This window comes from Cnephaeus nilssonii (genome assembly GCF_951640355.1).
Source record: "Cnephaeus nilssonii genome assembly, chromosome: 8".
Taxonomy (NCBI): Eukaryota; Metazoa; Chordata; class Mammalia; order Chiroptera; family Vespertilionidae; genus Cnephaeus; species Cnephaeus nilssonii.
Genome location: NC_137079.1, coordinates 24438543 through 24462400, shown reverse-complemented (window position 1 = coordinate 24462400; position 23858 = coordinate 24438543). Strand labels below are relative to the sequence as shown.

Below are 23858 nucleotides of genomic sequence, written 5' to 3'. Positions count from 1 at the left end.
ATTAATTGATCTATTTTTGTCTACAGAGGAGGAGTACTTCCAAGAGTTCTCTGTGCATATCCAACAGGTGTCCCACATATACATGTTCAAAACAGAACTCACACTTCACTCCCCTGCACATCATCCTTCCAACACCAAAGTGCTGTTAGCCTACTCTACAATATGTGTTCAGTAAAACCTGTCATTATCATTTGTCAGAAATGTTTTAATTTTCATAATTCTTTGTAGAATAACAAATATATCCATCCAAATATATCCATCACTCACCACTTAATCAACTCTACCTCTATCTCACTAAACTTTTTGATCTCTTCTCTTCCAAACCTGCCTTTGTGGTATCTTTCCTGTGTATTCCATACTCTCCTAGCTGTTTCCCTCATCTCCAGTGCTGGCTGAATCTGACTGAATTCTCCCCTGCTTCATTCCAGCAAACTATATCATGTTAAATTCCTCAAGTACTACTTCAAAAATTCTTTCGCATGTTCCCAATCATATATAAGAAAATGTAAAAACTAACCAGTGCACACAAGACAATTGTCTTGGCTCATTATTACCTATGTAGATTTTATGTTCATACATTTTAAAATGTATTAAGAGCACAAATTTAGAAACAGGTCTGGGTTTACATTTTAGCCTTCCTATCTTCCTGCTTTATATAAATAAACATTATTTATGTACTTTTTCTTACTCTATATCCAAGCTGTCAATTCATTCTGTTAGTTCATCTTAAAAATTGGTTCCTAAAACCGTTTTTTACTATTGCTGGTCTGAGGTACCATCCTGTTTTCTCTTGGGTTAAAAACTCTACTAACTGGTTTCTCCACTTTTACTCTTTGTTCTTGTTACTTTAAACTCTGCCCCAGATAAACTGACATCACTGTTATTTAGCAAACATTCCTGACTTTTTTTCCTTCATTGGCTCTTTCCTGAGTTTGCAAAGCTCCTTCCCAGTTATATGCAAGTATAGCTCTGCCAGCTGAATCCCTGTGTAAGACAGCATTGATTTATTGCAGAAAAGGTAAAGCTCTATTTTTAACTCTGGGAAAAGCTGGATGTCTGCTTTCACATTTTGCCAAGATAAGGGCAGTGAAGTTGATGATCATCCATTTAAATTTTTTTAAAAAGGAAACTTGAGACCTTGTATCTGAGGTGTCTCTCTGACCTCCATTACTGCCTGTACTCTCTCTTGCTGTGCTGTATCCTTTGCATTTAAATAAAAGTCTCATGTGAGATGACCATATGAGTCCATGAGATGTTCTTTGAAACATCTAAACTGGGTAAATATTTTCACCTCCTTCAATTCTTTGCTTACATATCACTTGCTCAACAGAGCCTACCAAGTCAACCATATCTTAGAAACTTCCTACCAAATTCCTTCATCAACATCAACTCTTCCAATTATCCCTACTGCCCTAATCTTTCCCATCTGACTAATGACTTCCAAACCACTATATAATCAATTTATGAAATGTGTTTTTTTATGGACTGACTGCCTAACCAATTATTTGAAATTTTTGAGGCAAAACCTTAATGTAACCATCATGTCTGAGTAGCAGGAGAAAGCTGTGAAAAACAAGAAAAAAATATCACCCAAAGCAACATAGTGAATTTATAATTTAAGAGTTGGAAGAAATCAGAGAAATCACAAGATCAGTTTATAGCTCTAGAAGAAAATAAGTGAAGTTGGGTGGTGGTGATTAGTTCTTGGGAAGGTTATCCAGCATGAGGATGAGACTGTGATTGGAGGATTTGAGAAGAAGATAGTGAGCCAAGTGCCAAAATTCTCACCTGAGATTTAGATTTTAATTGAGTAATCAAAGAAGTAGAGGTTGGTCTAGTCAGAAACAAGACTAATTTACATTCTGCTTAGGAGTTATAAATGTGTTCTCTGGTAGAGGATGAGGAAACAGATACATTGATTTAACTCTCAAAGTCTGATATGGAGGAATGGCATGCAATTTATTGGATGAACACTGTTCTCATTCTTGGTTGATTTTTTGCATTTTTGCATTTACTTAAAATGGTAGATCTCATATCATGATTTCTTTATGTATGTGAGTTAAAATTTGAAAACTATATGCAGATGCCTACTTTATTCCATCTTGGAGTATATAATTGTCTTTCTGCCTTGGAGAGTACATGTAGCATTTTCTTTGACATCTAATATGTCCTCATTAAATGTACATTTCATTATTCATCCCTATTTATGTAATAGCCTATATGTATCAAAATTGTGGAGTTTTTAGTTTAAACCAGGTGCCCTCAAACTACGGCTACATGCGGGTGTTTTTGCCGTTTTGTTTTTTGTACTTCAAAATAAGATATGTGCAGTGTGCATAGGAATTTGTTCATAGTTTTTTTTTAAACTATAGTCCGGCCCTCCAACGGTCTGAGGGACAGTGAACTGGCCCCCTGTTTAAAAAGTTTGAGGACCCCTGGTTTAAACCCTTGAGTCTGATTGTCTTAAACTCCAACTCCAAAACTTACTAAAATTCTATACACATGGGGAATTATTTAAATTCTTTTGTCTGTTTTCTCATTTATGAAACAAGAATAAACATAACCATGGAATTTTAGTGAGGAAGAAATGTAAATATTTGGAAATAATCCATATAAGTCTACCAATTAGCACATTAAGTGAGTAAGCAGGATACATGATAATTCATAACTATTTTAAGAATATTTTTAAATCTCTTCAAAGTCATTCCTTTTTCAAAAAGAAAAATGTTTGACAAATCACTGACGAATACTGGTTAACATTAACTACTTCTGAACATTATAAAACAAAATTTGTATTAGCTTTTTGTTTTAGTATAAGATACTGGCAACTAGGAATGATGGTGGTGAAACATGGAAAAATATGTCTCATACTTAGATATTGTAAAGATTAAAGAAAGTATCTCAGCAATGATATTTTGTCAATAGTTTGATTCCTTCATTTCACCTTTAATTCTGTGTATGTTGTGTAGCTGTTACTACTGCTGTTTTCTCATATAGACCTGTATAAAATAAATAATACTAGTTTTAGGTTTGGAAACATTTCAATCTTAAGCAAAATCAAGAACAGTAACAAAGCTATATTTGTACTAATTACTCAAACAATGTATGCCAAGATCCACTTTGCTTCCCATATTCCAGACAGTGATCCTATATATTCTATCATCTATCTATCTATCTATCATCTATCTATCTATCTATCTATCTATCTATCTATCTATCTATCTAAATATATGAAGAGGTAATATGCAAATTGTCCATTACAGTGTCACAGTAATGACCATGGGTGGGCGGGGCTGCACGTGGTGAGGGGCAGGGCTGCGTGGGCAACTGGTCACCAGGAGATGCAAGGAGCACCTCTAGGTCCGCCCCTCCCCCCTTGCTCCCCAGGCAGCGGCTCCCTCCCACCTCCCATGGAATTGCACGGGTCTTTCCTGGCTCCCGCAGAAGTGGCGCGGCTCCCTCCCGGCTCCCACGGGTGCCAGCGGCTCTGCTCCCACCTCCTGTGGAAACGGCATGGCTCCCTCCTGCCAGCTCTCCTGGAAGCAGCTCGGCTCCTGGCGGCTCGCTGTGGCTCCCGCTGGCCCCCATGGAAGCGGCAGGTGGCCTACTGCACCCAATATCGCACGATGGGCCACTAGTGTTTAATATTTGGTGTTTCTAATGTTAATCTAACTACGTATCCTTGCAACCCTGAAGCTCCTTAGTGTTGCTCTAAAACTTAGACTGTCAAGACCAGTTTTAGTTTTAACATCTGTTTTAAAAGTCAGGTTTCCAGCAACTATTCAGATTTGTCCAAGATGTCTTAAGCAAGAGCACAAGAAGATTTATGCCAGATAGTCATTCAAGTAAATTTATAATAGTTTGTTGATTATGTAAATGTCTACATAAATCAGGCAGAATAGTACATTGAATTTGATTAGTTGCTGCTAAGTTGTTTATAAATAAAATTAACTAACTTGAGAGATAAAGGTGTTGAAACCTTTTTCTATAATTATTTTATTTATTTCTCCAAAATTAAGAAGGAGCACAGCCAGTGTTCCTCAGTTGGTTGAGCATCATTGATACACCAAAAGATCGCCTGCTCAATTCCTGGTCAGGGCACTTGCCAAGATTTCCAGGTCCTCCCAGGTCGGGGTGTGTGTGGGAGGCAACTAATCAATGTATCTCTCTCACACATCTCTGTTTTGCTCAATATCTCTCTCTCTCTCTCTCTCTCTCTCTCTCTCTCTCTCTCTCTCTCTCTCCTGCTAGTCTCCTCTTTCTCTGGAATCAATAAAAACATATTTTAAAACAAGAAAGAATGAGAATCATTGTGCTTTAGCATGGAATAAAGAGACCCACTTGTTTATCTTTCATGCTGCATTCTCATTTTTCAATATTTCCTAAGAAAATTGTGGCTGTATTGCTGTTACTGTTACAGAATAAAGTTGTACAATTACCTTCATTCCAACTTTAGAAACACATGAGCAATATTAATTATCTGTAAAATGGGTAGTATCCTGTGTTCTCTCCCTCATTCTTTCCTATCTTATGTTTTTCTTACCTTCTATATATTCTGTTCACAAACTGGCTTCCCTATCTCTATTAATCTGAATGTGGGGTTTCTTGGGAAATAAAGAAAACCTCTTTGAAAGCATTGAGGATTTACTGAATAGCTTTAGTTTTTTTCTGGACCTCTATGCACCTGAAGAATACCTACCTACCTACAATCTGAAAAAACAAATTACATACTAAGACTCAGTATTTATACACATCAATCCAATCCATCCAAGAATTCCTACTTGTAATATTATCAGTTACATTTGAATTATTACCAAAATGCATTTCAATATAAATATGAGAAATAATAATTTTACTTACCCTTCACTTATTGTTTCCTCTCTTTTCCAAAATTTCATTTTATTCCGCTTAAGAGCAATGATGGCAATTAAAATAAGGAGGGGCAGACAAATGAAGAAACTGATCAAGAGGCCTTTTTTATGAGGAGCAGCATGTCGTTTTTTTATTGGCAAGTTTATAACATTTCCTGAAAAAATGAGAGTACCTCTTAACATTTTCAAAAATAATATTTAAAGCATAATACAATTTTGATTTATAAAAACTTGTGATTCCAATTGTATAGTGATGGAATGAATGAATTTAAAAGTGTTAAAGTGTTTTTCCAGTATTCTGTGACTATGCCACAAAGTGCATTATATATTTATGTCATTCAATATATATCAATACCATTTAAAGGAAGATAAACAACCCAATAAAAAAATGGGGATCGGACCTAAACAGATACTTTTTGAAAGAGGACATAAGGAAGGCCACGAGATACATGAAAACATGCTCAAAGTCACTAATCATCCGAGAGATGCAAATCAAAACAACAATGAGGTATCATCTTGCACCTGTCAGAATGGCTATCATCAACAAATCAACAAACGACAAGTGATGGCGAGGATGTGGAGAAAAAAGGAACCCTCATGCACTGCTAGTAGGAATGCAGACTGGTGCAGCCACTATGGAAAACAGTATGGAGTGTCCTCAGAAAACTAAAAATGGAACTCCCATTTGACCCAGTAATCGCACTTCTAGGAATATATCCCAAGAAACTAGAAATATCAATCAGAAAGGATATATGCACCTCTATGTTCATGGCAGCACAATTTACAATAGCTAGGATTTGGACACAGCCTAAGTGCCCATCAGCAGATGAGTGGATTAAAAAAACAGTGGTACATCTACACAATAGAATAGTACACTGCAGTAAAAAAGGAGTTCTTACCATTTGCAACAGCATGGATGGAACTTGAGACCATTTTGCTAAGCAAAATGAGCCAGTCAGAGAAAGATAAATATCACATGATCTCACTCATTTATGGAATATAATGAACAACATAAACTAATGAACAAAAACAGGACCAGAGACAGAAAATCATTGATCAGACCACCAAACCTCAGAGGGAAGGTAGGGGAGGGTGGGGGAAAGGGGGAAAGATCAGCCATAGGACTTGTATGCATGCATAGTGGTATAAGCATAAACAATGGACACAGACACCAGAGGGGTGAGGAATGAGTGAGGGGATGTTAAGCTATGGAGGGATAAGGACACCTATGTAATACCTTAATCAATCAATAAATAAATAAATGAAAAGAAAAAATTTAAAAATTAAAAATTACAAAAAATAATAATTTTATATATACTCTTTATTTGTGTTCTATATGCTCATGTTTTTATCATATTCCCATCTATGAACTGCTGCTTCGAACACATTAAATTGATATTATTACCTAATATGTTCTTTCATTTAAAATACAGAGCAAACAAAAGAACTTTTAAAAAATGATTTAATGAAAAATTATTGATATAACTGAATGTTGTAACTGAATTAATAATAGTAACTGAAGTAATAATAGTAAACTAGATTAAATTTCCATATCTGTATAAAATTATATTATTTTAATTTTGATTATATTAAGTAGAAAAATAGATATTCTAGGTGATATGATACATTACAGAAAAAAAATTTAAATCTTTGGAAACTTGGTTCAATTTAACAAAAGAAATAATCCAGACAACTAAAATACATAAAATTAAGTAATCAGAATTACTACTGACATTCTGTGATAATTAAATGTTAACTGTGATAATATTAAATGTAAATAAAATTAATGCCACACCCTGCCAAAAGGGAAAAGTTCAATAACTTAGAAACATAATCCAATTACATATTGATAAAGTGACTTAACAGAAATAAAGTGATTCACAATGTTTCCAAATTATTAGGAAATAAATTGAAAAATACATGCAAAAATATTGAAATCATGCAAAAATGGCGCAGTCTTACATTATGGGAGAACTCAGTAATTTTAAAACTTTCCTTTTCCTGCTTCCTCCATCAGAAAAAGGTCAATTCTCCATTAGTCCATCTTCACTCACAATATCATATTGGAAGTGGATCTTTCTTCTCATGTACTAAAGGCTGATTAAAGAAATTTCACCTATTTATTGGATTGAGAGATATCCATTACCCTAAGGAAGGTAGGGCTTCCACTTTAGCTCTGATGAAATCTTTTCATTAAATGGTGCTGGACTAACCCTCTTATAATAAAAACTAGAGGCCCGGTGCACAAAATTTGTGCATGGGGGGGGTGGTCACCTGAGCCTAGCCTGAACCCTCTACAATCCGGAACCCCTTGGCAGATGTCCGACTGCTGGTTTAGGCCTGATCCCCAGCAGTTGAACATCCCTCTCATAATCGTGGACTGCTGGCTCCTAATCGCTCACCTGCCTGCCTGGTCATCCCCAACTGCCCCCCCACTGGCCTAGTTGCCCCTCACTGCCCCTCCCTGCTGGCCTGGTTGCCCCAACTGTACCCCCCTGCCAGCCTGGTCACCCCTAACTGCCCCCCCCCACTGACCTGGTCTACTCTTACTGGCCCCCCTGCTAATCTGGTTGCCTCCTACTGCTCCCCTCTGCCAGTCTGGTCACCCCTAACTGCCCTACCCTGCCAGTCTTGTCACCCCCAAATGCCCCCTTCTGCTGGCCTGGTCACCCCACATGGCTCCCCCACCCCCAGCCGGTATGGTTGCCCCATGTAGCCTGCTGTTCAGTCGTTTCGTCGTCCCTCACTAACTCCCCTGTTGGCCTGGTAGCCCCATGCAGCCTGCTTGTTCAGTCATTTGGTCATCCCTCACTAATCCCCCTGCCAGCCTGGTCACCCCCAACTTCTCCCCCACCCCCGTTGACCTGGTCACCCCTCATGGCACCCCCACCAGCCTGGTCGCCCCATGCAGCCTGCTGTTCAGTTGTTTGGTCATCCCTCACTAACACCCCTGCTGGCCTGGTCTTAGGCAGCCATCTTGTAAGTGCATGAGGGTCAATTTGCATATTACCTCTTTATTATATAGGATATAAAATAAGACAATCTACATGAGGAAAGTGATTTTTGGAAATCAACAGAATATGCCAAACTATAATATCAGATGTAAGGAAAATACGATGCTGACTTTACGAAAATTCTACTCTACTTATGGAGAATTTGCTGACATCAGCAGAGAATTGGAGTTCTAGGCAAAGTGCAGCACTTCACTGAGTTAAGGAGGCAAAGCACAGAGCTCACAGCAGCAGAATTGGGTGGAACTGCAGGGTGCAGCACAGGTATTCTGTAAATTAGGGACCCAGAAATGTTGTGATAGCCTCCCAGGTGTCCTTAGTGAAGGTCTAATCTGAAGCTAATCAAAGGCAGCTCTTACTGGCTTGAGATTGAAAATGAGATACCAGAGCTTGAGCATTGCTGGAAAAAGAGCACTAAGAAAATCCCAGAGAGAAACCAAGATGGCGGCATAAGGTATACACCTGTACGTGCTGCCTCTCACAACCACACAATAACTACAACTAAAAGACAAAACATCTATCACCCAGAACCACAGGATAGCTGGCTGAGTGGAAGTTCTACAACTAGAAGGAAAAATAAGAGTATTGAGACGTGCACAAGCACGGAAAAGCTGAGGTATGCAGGCGTGTGAATTGAGCTGGTGGTTGGCGACTGGGTGTGCTGTTTCTTTCAACCCAAAGGGAGACACAGCTCCCCATTACTCTGAACTCCAGTTTCTGGTGAGACTCTGGGGACCCAGACCCCTACAGGGAGAAGCTGGACTGTCTGCCTTCGGGTCAGAAAGTGAGGGTGGCTTTCTTGCAGAGCTGCGCACAAGAATCATTGTTTACTGCGCTGGGGCGCAGGACGCGGGGACTTGAAAACAAGGAGACACAGAGACGGCTGACTGGCAGCCATCGCTATTTTCCACGCCCTAGCCTAGTGACTCCCTGAGACCCCGCCCTGTCCAATTTACAAACCCACCCAAACTGGGCGCATGGGCTTTTGCATATAAATGGCCTGCCCTATCGCAGCTTAACCTAACAAACTGCAGCTCTGGTCAGACCAGGAGAAATCTGTAGACCTCGCTATAGCTCCTGCTGGGTCGCCTCAGACAGTAGCTGACTTGCATGCCATTGGAGATCCAGATGCCAGTGTTACCTAGTGGTCAGTGTGAGACACAGATTTCAACTTCTCACATCCATAAGTGACACGTTCAAAGGGCAGACTCAGTGAGCACCAAAGCCCCACTGAAACAAGTCCTTCCCCATAAGGGTGTCTCCAGCACAGAAGTTCTTCCATTATAGACACACCGGGTCCTCACAGCCAGTTGGCCTGGAGGTAAATTCCTCCCACTATATCAACAGCAATCAAGGCTTAACTACAATAAGACTGTGCAATCAGCTACAAAGGGGTGCACCTCAGGTGATTGGGGAGGCTGAATCATTGGGCCCTATAGGTCACCTACCACACAAAGCCACTCCATCAACACAGGGAAGCATTTATTATTTAAAACATTTGTAAGTGTACAGTCAGTGGCATTAAGCACATTAACATTGTTGTAAATCCATCACCAACATAAAACTCTTCTTATACTCTCAAACTGAAACTTTTACCCTTTAACTTGCTATTAAATTGCCATTTTTCCCCTCCCCACGGCCCTGAAAACTATCATTTTACTTTCTATGAATTTGACCACTCTAAGTGCCACAGGAATGCAGAATCATTCAGTACCATATCCAGAATGTGACTGGTTTGTTAAATTAGCAAAAGGTCTTCAAGTTCCATTCAGTTTACAACCTGTGCCAGAATTTTATTTCTTTGTAAGCTAGTTAATATTCCATTGTATGAACATAACACATTTTGTTTCCCCATTTAACTGTCAGTGGGCATTTTGGAGTTTTTACCAATTGTCTATCCTACCTAATAATAGACAAATATGCAAATTGACTGCACCTTCGCTACGCACAAGCCACGTCCACCAACCAAGCCACGCCCACCAACCAAGCCACGCCCACCAACCAATCAGGACGACTATGCAAATTACCCAACCAAGATGGCAGCTAATTTGCATATCAAGACAGCGTAGAAAGAAGCCAAGAGCTGCAGAAGGGAGCAAAGCTGCTGAGAAGCAAGCAAGCCGGGGGGAGGAGAAGGGAGGAGCGGAGGCGGGGCCGGGGGAGAAGGAAGGAGAGGGGGCGGGCTGGTGGAGAAGGCGGGGCGGAGGAGAAGGGAGGAGCGGAGGCGGGGCCCGGGGAGAAGGAAGGAGAGGGGGCTGGCTGGTGGAGAAGGCGGGGCGGGGGAGAAGGGAGGAGCCCAGGCGGGGCCAGGGGAGAAGGGAAAAGCAGGCTGGCTGGTGGAGAAGGCAGGGCGGGGGAGAAGGGAGGAGCGGAGGCGGGGCAGGGGGAGAAGGGAAAAGCAGGAGGGCTGGTGGAGAAGGTGGGGCAGGGTAGAGTGCAGCAGGAAACCCTATTATTGCAGGATTTTTCCTGCAACAGGAACGCTAGTTGTGAATAATACTGTTATGAACATGACTGTACAAATATCTGTTTGAGACCATGCTTTCTATGCATTGTGCCATATAGCTTGTTATGGAATTGCAGAATAATATGGTAATTCTATGTATAGACTTTTAAGGAACCACTATACTATTTTCTACAGAGGCTGCATCATTTTACATTCCACCAACAGTGCCTAGGGGCTCCAATTTCTTCACATTCTAATCAACACTTGATATGTTCTCAATTTTTTTGATAGCAGCCATCCTACTAATTGTTAATTAGTATCTTGTACATTTGACCACAATTCCCTAACAATGAGTGATGTTGAGCATCTTTTCATGTACTTATTGATCATGTGGGTATCTTCTTTGGAGAAATGTTTATTCAAGTCCTTTACCCATTTGTTAATTGGGCTATTTTCTTGTTGTTGAGTTGTAGGAGTTCTTTACATATTATGGATATTAAGTTTTCTTCAGATATAATTTGCAAACATTTTCTAACATAGCATGGACAATCTTTTTCACTTTGTTGATAATGCTCTTTGCTAGAAAACAGTTTTTAATTATTATGTATTCAAATTTTTCTACTTCTGTTTTCTGTATTTTTGGTGCCATACCCAAAAAATTATTACAAAACCCAATGTTTTTAATATTTACCCGGTTTTCTTCTAAGAAATTTAACAGCTTAGCTTTCACATTTAATTTCGGATCCATTTGTAGTTAATTTTGGCATATGGTTTCAGTAAACATCCAAGTGTATTCTTTTTCTTTTCTTTTTTTTTTTTCAGAAAATCCTAGTTTATATAGTCTGACTTCCTTAACATGAAGTTCTTGTTCTTTTTTAAAAATTTCTTTATTGATTAAGGTACTACATATGTGTCCTCATCCCTCCATTAACCCTCCAAACCCCCCTCCACTCATGCCCTAATCTCCCTGGTGTTCGTGTCCATTGGTTAGGCTTATATTCATGCATACAAGTCCTTTGGTTGATCTCTCCTCCTTTCCCCCACCCTCCCTTATCTTCCCTCTGAAGTTTGGCAGTCTGATTGATGCTTCTCTGTCTCTGAATCTGTTTTTGTTCATCAGTTTATGTTGTTCATTATATTCCACAAATAAGTGAGATCATGTGGTATTTATCTTTCTCTCACTGGCTTATTGCACTTAGCATAATGCTCTCCAGTTCCATTCAGGCTGTTGCAAATGGTCAGAACTCCTTTTTTAATGAGCGTAGTATTCTATTGTGTAGATATAACACAGTTTTCTAATCCACTCATCTGCTGATGGGCACTTAGGCTGTTTCCAAATCTTAGCTATGGTAAATTGTGCTGCTATGAACATAGGGGTACATATATCCTTTCTGATTGGTGTTTCTAGTTTCTTGGGATATATTCCTAGAAGTGGGATCACTGGATCAACTGGAAGTTCCATTTTTAGTTTTTTGAGGAAACTCCATACTGTTCTCCACAGTGGCTGCACCAGTCTGCATTCCCACCAGCAGTGGAAAAGAGTTCCTTTTCCTACACATTCTGGCCAACACTTGTCGTTTGTTGATTTGTTGATGATAGCCATTCTGACAGGTGTGAGATGATACTGCATTGTTGTTTTGATTTGCATCTCTCGGATAATTAGTGACTTTGAGCATGTTTTCATATGTCTCTTGGCCTTCCTTCTGTCCTTCTTCGAAAAGTGTCTATTTAGGTCCTTTGCCCATTTTTTTATTAGATTGTGTATCTTCCTTTTGTTAAGTTGTATGAGTTCCCTGTAAATGTTGGAGATTAAACCCTTAACAGTGATGACATTGGCAAATATGTTCTCCCATGCAGTGGGCTTTCTTGTTGTTTTGTTGATGGTTTCTTTTGCTGTGCAGAAGCTTTTTATTTTGATGTAGTCCCATTTGTTTATTTTCTCTTTAGTTTTCATTGCCCTAGGAGCAGTATCGGTGAAGAAGTTCCTTCAGCATATGTCTGAGATTTCGCTGTCTGTGGATTCCTCTAGTATTTTTATGGTTTCCCATCTTATGTTTAAGTCCTTTATCCATTTTGAGTTTATTTTTGTGTATGTGTAAGTTGGTGGTCGAGTTTCTTTTCTTTCTTTTTTTTTTTTTTTTTTTTTTTTTGCAGGTATCTGTCCAATTTTCCCAACACCATTTGTTGAAGAGAGTGTCTTAACTCTATTTTATGTTCATGCCTCCTTTGTCAAATATTACTTGGGCATAGCAGTTTGGGTTGATTTCTGAGTTCTCTATTCTACTCCATTGATCTATATGTCTGTTCTTGTGCCAGTACGAGGCTGTTTTAAAAACAGTGGCTCTGTAATACAGCTTGATATCTGGTATTGAGATCCCAACTACTTTTTTCTCCTTTCTAAGGATTGCTGCAGCTATTCAGGGTCTTTTTTTATTCCAGATGAATTTTTGGAAAGTTCATTGTAGGTCTGTGAAATATGCAGTTGGTATTTAAATGCGGATTGCATTGAATCTGTAGATTACTTTGGGTAGTATAGACATTTTGATGATGTTGATTCTACCAATCTATGAACAGGGTATGTTCTTCTATCTATTTATGTCTTCTTCTATCTCTTTTTTCAGTGTCCTGTAGTTTTCCGCGTATAGGTCTTTTACCTCCTTAGTTAAGTTTATTACTAGGTATCTTAATTTTTTTGGTGCAATGGTAAATGGGAATTGCTTTTCTGGTCTCTCTTTCTATAAGTTCACTATTGGTGTAAAGAAAGGTCATAGATTTCTTGGCATTAATTTTGTATCCTGCTACATTGCCAAATTCATTTATTAAGTCTAAATAATTTTTGATGGAGTCTTTAGGGTTTTCTACGTACAATATCATGTCATCTGCGAATAAGGACAGTTTTACTTCTTCTTTTCTAATTCGGATGCCTTTTATTTCTTCTTCTTGTCTGATTGCAATGGCTAGTACTTCTAGTACTATGTTGAACAGGAGTGGTGAGAGTGGGCATCCCTGTCTTGTTCCTGTTCTTAGGGGAAATAGTTTTAGTTTTTGTCCATTGAGTATGATATTGGCTGTTGGTTTTTCATATATGGCTTTTATTATGTTGAGGTATGATCCTTCTATTCCCACCTTGCTGAGAGTTTTTATCAAAAATGGTGCTGGATTTTGTCAAATGCTTTTCCTGCATCAATTGAAATGATTATCTGATTTTTATCTCTCGATTTTTTTATGTGATGTATCATGTTTATTGATTTGCGGATATTGTACCATCCTTGCATCCCCAGGATAAATTCTACTTGGTCATGGTGTATGATCTTTCTGATGTATTGCTGGATCCGATTTGCTAGAATTTTGTTGAGGATTTTGGCATCTATGTTCATGAGGGATATTGGCCTATAATTCTCTTTCATTGTGTTTTCTTTATCTGGTTTTGGTATTAGGGTGATGCTGGCTTCATAGAATGAGCTTGGAAGTGTTCCTTCCTCTTGAATTTTTTTGGAATAGTCTGAGGAGGATAGGTTTTAGTTCTTCCTTGAATGTTTGGTAAAACTCCCCTGTGAAGCCATCTGGCCTTGGGCTTTTGTTTGCTGGGAGCTTTTTGATGTCTGCTTCAATTTCATCCATAGTTATAAGCCTATTGAGATTTTTAGAATCTTCCTGATTGAGTTTTGGAAGGTTGTATTTTTCTAGGAATATGTCCATTTCCTCCAGGCTATCTAGTTTGTTGGAGTAGAGTTGTTTATAGTATTTTTTAATGATCCTTTGTATTTCTATGGGGTCTGTTGTTATTTCGCCTCTTTCATTTCTGATTTTGTTTATTTGGGTCCTCTCTCTTTGTTTCTTGGTGAGCCTGGCTAGAAGTTCATCAATCTTGTTTATCCTTTCAAAGAACCAGCTCTTGCTTTCAATGATCTTTGTATTGATTTTTTTGGGTCTCTATGTCATTTATTTCTGTTCTGATCTTTATTATCTCCTTCCTTCTGCTCACTCTGGGCTTTTCTTGATGCTCTCTTTCTAATTCTTTGAGTTGTAGAGTTAGATGATTTACTACCATTTTTTCTTGCTTTTTGAGGTAGGCCTACAGAGCTATGAACTTCCCTCTCTGGACTGCTTTCATTATGTTCCATAGAATTTGGATTGTTGTGTTTTTGTTGTCATTAGTTTCCAGGATGCTTTTAATTTCTTCTTTGATCTCATTGGTAATCCAGTCATTATTTAATAGCATGCTATTCAGCTTCTAAGTGTTTGAGATTTTTGAATTATTTTTATTGTAGTTTATTTCTAATTTTATGGAATTGTGGTCTGAGAAGATGTTTGGTATGATTTCAATCTTCTTGAATTTGGGGAGACTTTGTGTGTGACCCAATATGTGGTCTATTTTTGAAAATGTCCCATGTGCACTTGAGAAGAACATATATTCTGTGTCTTTGGGATGCAATGTACTGAAGATGTCAGTTAAGTCCATCTGATCTAGTGAGTCATTTAAGATTGCTGTGTCTTTGCTGATTTTTTGTCTAGAGGATTTATCCAGTGATGTCAGTGCTGTATTGAAGTCCCCTACTATGATTGTATTGTTGGCGATCTCTCCCTTGATATCTTCCAGGAGTTTTGTTATGTATTTGGGTGCTCCTGCATTGGGTGCATATATGTTTATGAGGGCTGCCAGAAGGACAAGTTGTATCGATCCCTTTAATATCATGAAGTGGTCTTCCTTATCTCTTGCTATGGCCTTCACTTTGAGTTCTATTTTGTCAGATATAAGTATTGCTACACCAGCTTTTTATTTTTTTTCATTTCCATTTGCCTGAAAGGTATTTTTCCATCCCTTCACTTTCAATCTGTGTGAGTCCCTTGTTCTGAGGTGGGTCTCTTGTACACAGCATATATATGGTCCGTGTTTTTTTATCCATTCAGCCACTCGATGTCTTTTGATTGGAGCATTTAGTCCGTTTATATTTAAAGTTATTACTGAAAGGTACTTGTTTGTAGTCATATCTATTTTTGTGTCTGTGTTCCTTCTTACCTTTTTATTTCTTCTTTTTACCATATTCCCTTTAGCATTTCTTGCATTGCTGGTTTGGTGGTAATAAACTCCCTTAGCCTTTTTTTGTCTGCAAAGCTCCTGATTTCCCCTTCAATTTTGAATGATAACCTTGCTGGATAGAGTATTCTTGGATTCAGTCCTTTGCTTTGCAACACTTTGTACACCTCATTCCATTCCATTCTAGCTTGATGTGTTTCTGTTGAGAAATCATTTGATAATCTGATGGGGGCTCCTTTATAGGTAACCCTCTGTCTCTTTCTTGTCGCCTTTAAGATTCTCTCTTTGTCATTAATATTTGCCATTGAAATTATGACGTGTCTTAGTGTGGGTCTTTTGGGATTGATCCTGCTTGGGACTCTCTGTACTTGTGTAACTTTTTTCTTCCCCATATCCAGGAACTTTTCTGTCATTATTTCTTCAAATAGATTTTCTAATCCTTGCTGCTCTTCTTGTCCTCTGGCAGCCCTATTGTACATATGTTACTTCGTTTCATGTTGTCCCAAAACTCCCTTAGGTTTTCCTCCTGCTTTTTAATGTTTTTCTCCAGTTGCTGTTCAGATTGGGCTTGTTTCTGTACCTGATCTTCTAACTCACTAATTCAGTCCTCTGCTTCTTCTAGTCTACTTTTGAAACTTTCCAGTAGCTATGTCACTTTTCATTTGATTGCAGCTATATCACTTTTGATTGTAGCTATAACACTTTTGATTGTAGCTATATCACTTTTCATTTCTTCCTGATTCTTGCATAGGTTGTTGATTTTCTCATCTATCCAATGTATGAATTGCACAACCATTACTCTGAATTCTTTTTTGGTCATGTTGCCTGCTTCAATTTCACTAATTTATTTTCTTGGCGAATCCTCATGTTCTTTCCTCTGGAGATTGTGTTGTCTCCCCATTCTGAGTATCACCAGAAGGTTCAGACTTTGAGTTGCGTGGACCTGGGCCATGTACAGTGGGAGCTCCGCACCACCCGAGTGTCACTGAAGTGCTCCGACACTAGGACGTGTGGCTGCCGTGGGTTGGTGGAAACCAGACTTGCCCAGGGTCAGTGTTAACAGCATTCAGTGTGGTCTCGTGTGTGCACCTAGAATCATGGACCCCGCCTGCACTGCGCTGTTGGTGTGTGCCGAAAATGAGTCTCCTAGCATGTATCAAGAGTCAGAGTTTCCCTGTGTTTGCACCAAAAATCTAGTATCAGATTCTCTGTTGCCTCATGCGGCTTCTCACTGAGATTCAAGGTCCCCGTGTGCGCATGCACCAAGAATTGGAGTCACTGGCTCTTATTGTGAATGAGCTGTGAGTCAGGAATCCCAGGCACACATGTTAAGAAACAGAGTCAAGTAAGTGGTGCTCAGTGATGCCTCTTGCCTGGAGAATCTGGGTCCTGGTCACCATGGTGGACTAGGTTGCACAGTAGCACTGTGGCATGCCTGCACTGCAGAAAACAGACTTCTGTGTGCGCTTGTCCAGAATCGAAGTTAGGTGGCACTGCCACCCTGCGTGGGTTTGGTTGCCCGACTGTGTTGTGGGGAGCAGATTCCAGTCTTTGTGTGCATGCTCCCAAGCTCAAATTCCCATAGGGGCACTGAGGACCAAGCAAGGGGTGGGTCTATCAGTTACTATGGCACTATCCACAATCCTGCGGGGAGGGGGATAGGCTCTTCGACTCACAGAAATCTGAGGCCGTGAAGTCTGGATTCTTGTTGTCTGTTGGTCTGAAGCTGTGGTCGCAGTTCTCTGTCCCCAATGGCTGCAGGGTCCTGGTTTGCGTCTGAGACGCAACTGGGTGGTTCTGAGGCCAGGATGCTAGTCTTAAACAGTTCTGTCTCTCAAGATGGTGTGGTCTCTGTGCCCGCACTGGCCGCCCAGAAGTGTCTGCTTTGTGTGTGGGGCTCCGTCGTCTAAGACTGCCCGGATTGGCAGCCCCTTGGAGGACCTGCAGAATCTAACTGTCCCTAGCTCATACACACACACACCACACACGTCTACACTCTCCTCTATGGTTCCCTCACTCTCTCCCTACCTTCCTGCCGATTGCCATCTTCTTCTCTTTCACCAAGTGTATTCTTTTGCTTGTTGATATCTGCTATCCCATTACCATTTGCTGAAAAGGCTGTCCTTTCCCGCATTGAGTGGCCATGGCATCATTATGGAAAGTCATTAGACCACATAAGTGAGAATTTATGTCTGGTCTCACAAATTTATTCCATTAAAAATTGAAGTTTTCTGATTTTGTTGGCTAAAATAATATGTCAACTTCCAAGAAGGTACAAAACAGCCATTGGGTCCATATCAATCTTTTTATGTTAGCTTCTATTGAACACAACTGGCAATTCCAACATTTTATTTTACTACTCATAGTGATAAAGAAAAGGATATTGATGGAGGAAAGTATTTTATAATCTGTAATCAGACAAATGCAGAAAAAAGACCGCAGAACAGACTTTTTGCTAAAAAGTATATGCAGATGCCAAATTAACATATTAAATAAATTTAACATCATTACCTCCTCAGCTCAGGAAGTGCAAAAACCACAATGAGATATTATTGTACACCTACTTGAATGGCTTAAAAAATAGTTGGTGAGGATACAAAAAACTGGATCATTCATGTATATATGTATATACATATTGACGTTGAGGTTTTTATTATTCTTCACAGAATAAAACATTTTTCAAGATTATTAATTGTACCTTTTCTAATTATTATTTATGTAAGTGTCAAATGGTCAGAAACTCTGGAATAGTTTGGCAGTCACTTTTAAAACTATAAAAGGCTTACTATCAACCCATCAATTTCACTCCTGGGCATGTTTCCCAGAGAATTAAAAATTTACTTTTATTCAGAATCTTCCACATGAATATTCATTGCAGATATAATCATGATACTTAAAGCTAAATATTGGCAACCAACCAAATGTCCTTCATGGGTGAATAAATAAATAAATTTTTGATACCCCCATAGAAAGAAATACCAATCATCAATAAAAAATGAAGTATTCATATATGCAACAACTATATTCAGTTCATGAAATTTATGCAAGAGAAAAAAAGTCAATGTTAAGGAGACACAAATTGTATGAAAGCATTTATATAACATTAATGAAATGACGTAATTAGAAACAGAGACGTTCAGGGATTGCCAGGAGTTAGGAAAGGAGGAAAGAAGAGATCAGTGTAGCTGTAAAAAGGACTAATATTAGTTTAGTGATAATACATGTAGTGATGATACAGTTCTGCATCTCAATTGTGGTGGTGACTATACCAATTTTAACGTGTGGCAAAATTGCACAGAACTAAATACACACACAGGTTCAACCACAAAACACAAACACATGCACAAATGAGTGCATATACATTGGTAGATTGAAAAAGGTCTATGTATTTTATCAATGTCCACTTCCAGGTTTTGATATTGTACTATAGTACTGTGACATGTTTCCAGTCATGGAGGCTGACTGAGGGAGTACACTTCCATCTACATTTCTTTGCAATTCATTGTGAATCTAAAATTATTTCGACATAAAAAGTTAAATAAAAACCCAATAGGATATTAGTGCATATCTAAAACTGACAGAGCAAAGTTGAACAAAACAAAACAAAACAAAACAATATCTAAGTCCTTGTGAAGTGAGGGCTATCTGTGCAGAGAAACTGGATCTCTCATCAATGAATGGGAGAAGGATTATGGTACAGCCACTTTTGAAAATGTTTCTTATAAAATTAAAAGTGCACTCACTAAAATAAGTACATCTAGAAAATGGCCCAGCAATATTATCCCTAAGTGTTTACCCATCAAAAATAGACAACATATGTATATTCAACATGTATAGTATATTCTATATATTATGGATATGTGTACAAAAATCTTACATGCACATATATGTCAGATTTATTCTCTATTTGTAAAACCTTGAAAAAACATAAGAAACCTTCAAAGAGTGAATTGATAAGCAAACTACAGAACATCTTTTCCATAGAAGGCTATTTTAAAAATGAATGATTCAAATTTATGACAACAGAAATGAATCAGAAATGCATATGACATTATGAAAAAGAGAAATATCTGAAACAGAGAACAGGTAATTTCTTTCCAGGAATTAACAGTAGGAGATGACTGCAAAGGGGAAGTCAGAGGATTGGGGTGATAAGTCTATTGTGTATCATGATGACAGCTAATAGGAAAACAAGTCTGCTCATTTTTTTCTGTACCCATAGAATTGTATACCACAGAGAGAATATGCTAAAGTGTGTAAATTTTAAAGCCAAATATATATAATAAAAATAAATATTAAAAAAAGATAATGGCTAGTATTTTTTTTTTAATTTCCAAGAATATATCAAGCTATAGATTCAAGAATCTCAGCCAATCCAAGCAGGATAAAATCAAAGAAAAACACATCTTGGTAAATCATAGTGAAACTGAAAAACCAAAAATAGAAAGTAAGTCTGAAACTCAGACAAATTATTTAAAAAATCATTATATTATTGAGATGTATGAGAAGAATGACAGTGCTATTCTCATCAGAAAATGGAAGGCAGGGAACAATGTGATTATATCTTTGAACATCTGAGAGAAACAACTCTCAGTGTAGAAATCTACTTCCAGTGAAAATACCCTTCACAAATTTAGACATTATAAAAACACTTTAAAGACATAGACTGTAAGATAGACACAAAAAGAGGAATACAAAGGGAAGTTTTTCAGGCTGAAAGGAAATGACCAGTTGAAAACTGTTAATGAGCTGGAAGAGTTGAAAAGCCCTAGAGAACAGTAAATCTGTGGGCAAATGTAAATATTTGTATTAAAAATCCTACCTAATAAAATAGTAATATGCAAATTGACCACACCTTCGCTACACCCAAGCCACGCCCACCATCCAAAGCCACACCCACCAGCCAATCAGGGCAAGTATGCAAATTACCCAACAAAGATGGCGGTTAATTTGCATACACTGAGGGAGGGAGGAGTGAAGACTGAAGACAACTTAGAAGGAAGACAGAGGAAAAGCGGAAAGCAAGATGGCTGCCAGAGGGAAAGCCCAGGCGGGGAGGGCGGGGCGGGGCGGAGTGAGGCGGAGCGGGGCGGGTGGCAGCGGCGCGCGGGTGCAGGCGCAGTGGCCGAAGGAGAGGCGGCAGCGGCAGCTCATGCGGCCGCAGCGGCCGCTTGCAGGATTTTTCCTGCAAATGGGCTACTAGTATTTAATAATCTGTCACCTACCTAATGCAAATAATAATGTATTGTCAGTGTTATACAATAATATATAAATAAAATATATAACAACAAAAGTGCCAATGGTGAAAAGACATTAATGGAAATAAACCCTTCTGAGATTTATACATTTTGAAGAAAAATCAAATACACTACATTTGCTTATGAATGTTCACCAAATAAATGGAAAAATGTTTTGTACTATCTACTATTCATATGCTATGGTTATGAAACATTTTATTATTTTTAACTTTCTCTAGTATAGTTAACTTTAAAATGCAACTTAGTTTTGAACTAGCACATTATAATAGCTAATTCTTGTTATATAAACTATATACTAAAACTATCACCTATTCTATAATTCAATAACACCAATCTAGAAAACTCTGCTGTATAAATAGAACTGTTTGAGTAACCATGGTTAATTTTGGGAGAAACCTATTGAAATGTACACTTCTAGATTTGAATTATAAGTGTATACAACATTTTGATTAAAAGTATGATTTAGAGTTAGCTGCACTGGGTGGGTAATAGAGTAGCCACGATGGCTATTTAAATTTAAATTCAATAAAGTAAAATAAAATGGAAAGTTTAGCTACTTATTTGCACTATCCACATGCCAGGTGCTCAACAGCCACATCAATGGTGGAGATGTAGAACATTTTTTTTAAAATATATTTTTATTCATTTCAGAGAGGAAGGGAGAGGAAGAGAAAGATAGAAACATCAATGATGAGAAACATTGATCTGCTGCCTCCTGCATGCCCCCTACTGGGGATCAAGCTCCCAACCTGGGCATGTGCCCTTGACCGGAATCTAACCCAGGACCCTTCAGTCTGCAGGCGGACACTCAATCCACCGAGTCAAAACAGCTAGGATGAGATGTAGAACATTACTGTAAGTGCAGAAAGTTCTGTTGGAGCACACTGATCAAAATACTAACCCTTGGGGATAACCCAAAACCCATCATCGATACTTCCTCCTGGTGATGACGGTGTTTCCACACATTTTGGAGGAGAATATCCCAAATCACACTGGCAATTCAAGTTAGTATTGCAAACCTAAAACAAAACCAAATGAAGAATAAGAATACTAAATGTGCAATAAAAAATTAAATGCAATATTAGTCATTATTCTTCAATGCACATTGTGAAAGTATTAAATTTAGCATAGTAGAGGAAGTGTTTATTTTAATGTGGAAATAATTTCTGAAATAAAATTTTACAAAATAAATGTCCATGCAATATCTTTCTTTTTCTTTTTTAAAAAATATATTTTTATTGATTTCAGAGAGGAAGGGAGGAGAGAGATAGAAACATCAATGATGAGAGAGAACCACTGATTGGCCGCCTCCCGCATGCCCCCTACTGAGGATCAGGCCCACAACCCAGGCATGTGCCCCTGACCGGAATCGAACCCGGGACCCTCAGTCCCCAGGCCGATGCTCTATCCACTGAGCAAAACCAGCCAGGGCAATATCTTTCATAAAACAGATTTCCTATTAATTGTCTCTTGTATTTTCAAATACAAGAGACAATTAATAGGAAATGTTGTAGATAACATTTTTGACACAGCTGAAATATCTTTCTAGAAATTATGAGGCTAGATGTTATAAAATTGTGGAAGTTTAAATTTATTATGAATTGTGTTAGATAAAAAATAGCTGTGAGAAGGGCAAACACTCACCAACAACATTATGGAAAAACTCAAGGAAGAATTTGCTTAAACAGACACAAATATAAAAAGTATTTTGCTAGAAAATATCTATAAATGTGAGCTGGTACATGAATTGAAAGGAGGGTCAGAAGTAGACGAGGGAATCTAGAAGTAGTTGCATGCACAAATTCAATTAAAATTAAATAAAGAAGGAAAGAAACATAAAAGAAATGTAAATAATAGGACATTTAAGTTATTGGGAGAAAATTTTCAATCAGGACACATAAAAAGGTCATTTTTTCATGAATTATTACAGTATAAAATATGAAGGATCAATATGGCAGAAGACACTAGTCACAAATTTAAAACCAAAGGCATGCTTGAAAACCTTCCAAAGTTTCCAAAACTTCTATAACCCAATAGATAATGTCACAATGGATGGGAAAATAGAAATGCAAATGGTAAATATGAGTATACATACAGAGTAAAGAACTGTATCATTAATTATTAAATAAATGCAAATTAGCAATGCATTTACCATGTTAGAAAAGATTGAAAAACTGAGAAACTGGGTTGTGGCCAGAATTAGAGGAAATGCACCTTTTCGTACAAGATAACTGGAAGCAAAAACTGATACACTGTTTCTTGAAGACAATATAACATTACTGAAAAGTTTAATGGGACATACATTTGACCCATCAGATATTATTGATAACAAGTTAAGAAATCAGATAAGCATGCAAAAATGAATGTACAACAATGTCCATTGAACCACTATTTACAATAGTTAAGTTAAAATTAGCAATATACCAAAGTCCAATAGTGAATGACTTAAAATATATAGTGGAACAGACATACAAACAACAAATTGAAGCCATTAAAGTGCCTAAAAATTGGAATACACAAAACATCCTGCTCTCACTCAAAAAATATTAGACTACTAGAGGCCCAGTGCACTGATTTGTGCACATTGAAAGGAAATTAATTAGAAAAAATATTTTAGAGGCCAGGGAGGGACCGCAGGAGGGCTCTAGGGAGTGTCCGCCTAGCCTCACCCAGTCCTGAACAGCCAGACCCCAGCAGCAAGCTACCCTACCAGTAGGAGCATCTGCCTCCTGGTGGTCAGTGCACGTCATAGCGAATGGTTGAATGATTGAACAAACGGTTGGAAACTTAGCACATTAGGCTTTTATTATATAGGATAAATATTATGTGTAATAAAAATATATTGTGCATGGTGACATATATATTATAACATACACTCAATTATAAACAATTTTATATGTATATATAATTGTGTATATATATATTATCTTTAATGAATCTATTTCCAAAATTTTACAATCTTAATCTAACATTATAATAACACATTATGCTTTATATAGCATTTTGTACAGGGTTCAAAGCTTACTAACTCAGGAGACCTAGAAAAATCTGATTAAACACATAATTCATGTACATATGTATACAAAATGAAAATGGATTTTCTAATTTGACTGCAATTTTCCATAAGAAATTTCCACATCAAATAATTGTGGATCTCACTGTTATTGACATGAATTTAAAAAAATAACTATACATAAAAATAGAGTAGCCATTACTTACGCCATGCCCATTGCA

General features: G+C 38.0%; 1 protein-coding gene across 1 annotated transcript in view; it reads right to left on the bottom strand.

The window, feature by feature from the left end:
• Positions 1-23858, bottom strand: part of LOC307104493 (A disintegrin and metallopeptidase domain 3-like) — a gene marked incomplete at both ends in the record, with an annotated part of 100290 nt that overhangs the window by 2125 nt on the left and 74307 nt on the right. Inside the window, 2 exons of the mRNA XM_079779379.1 lie at positions 4861-5026; positions 21526-21643. Of these exons, the coding sequence (XP_079635505.1) occupies positions 4861-5026; positions 21526-21643 (284 nt within the window). The remainder of the gene's footprint in view (positions 1-4860; positions 5027-21525; positions 21644-23858) is intronic.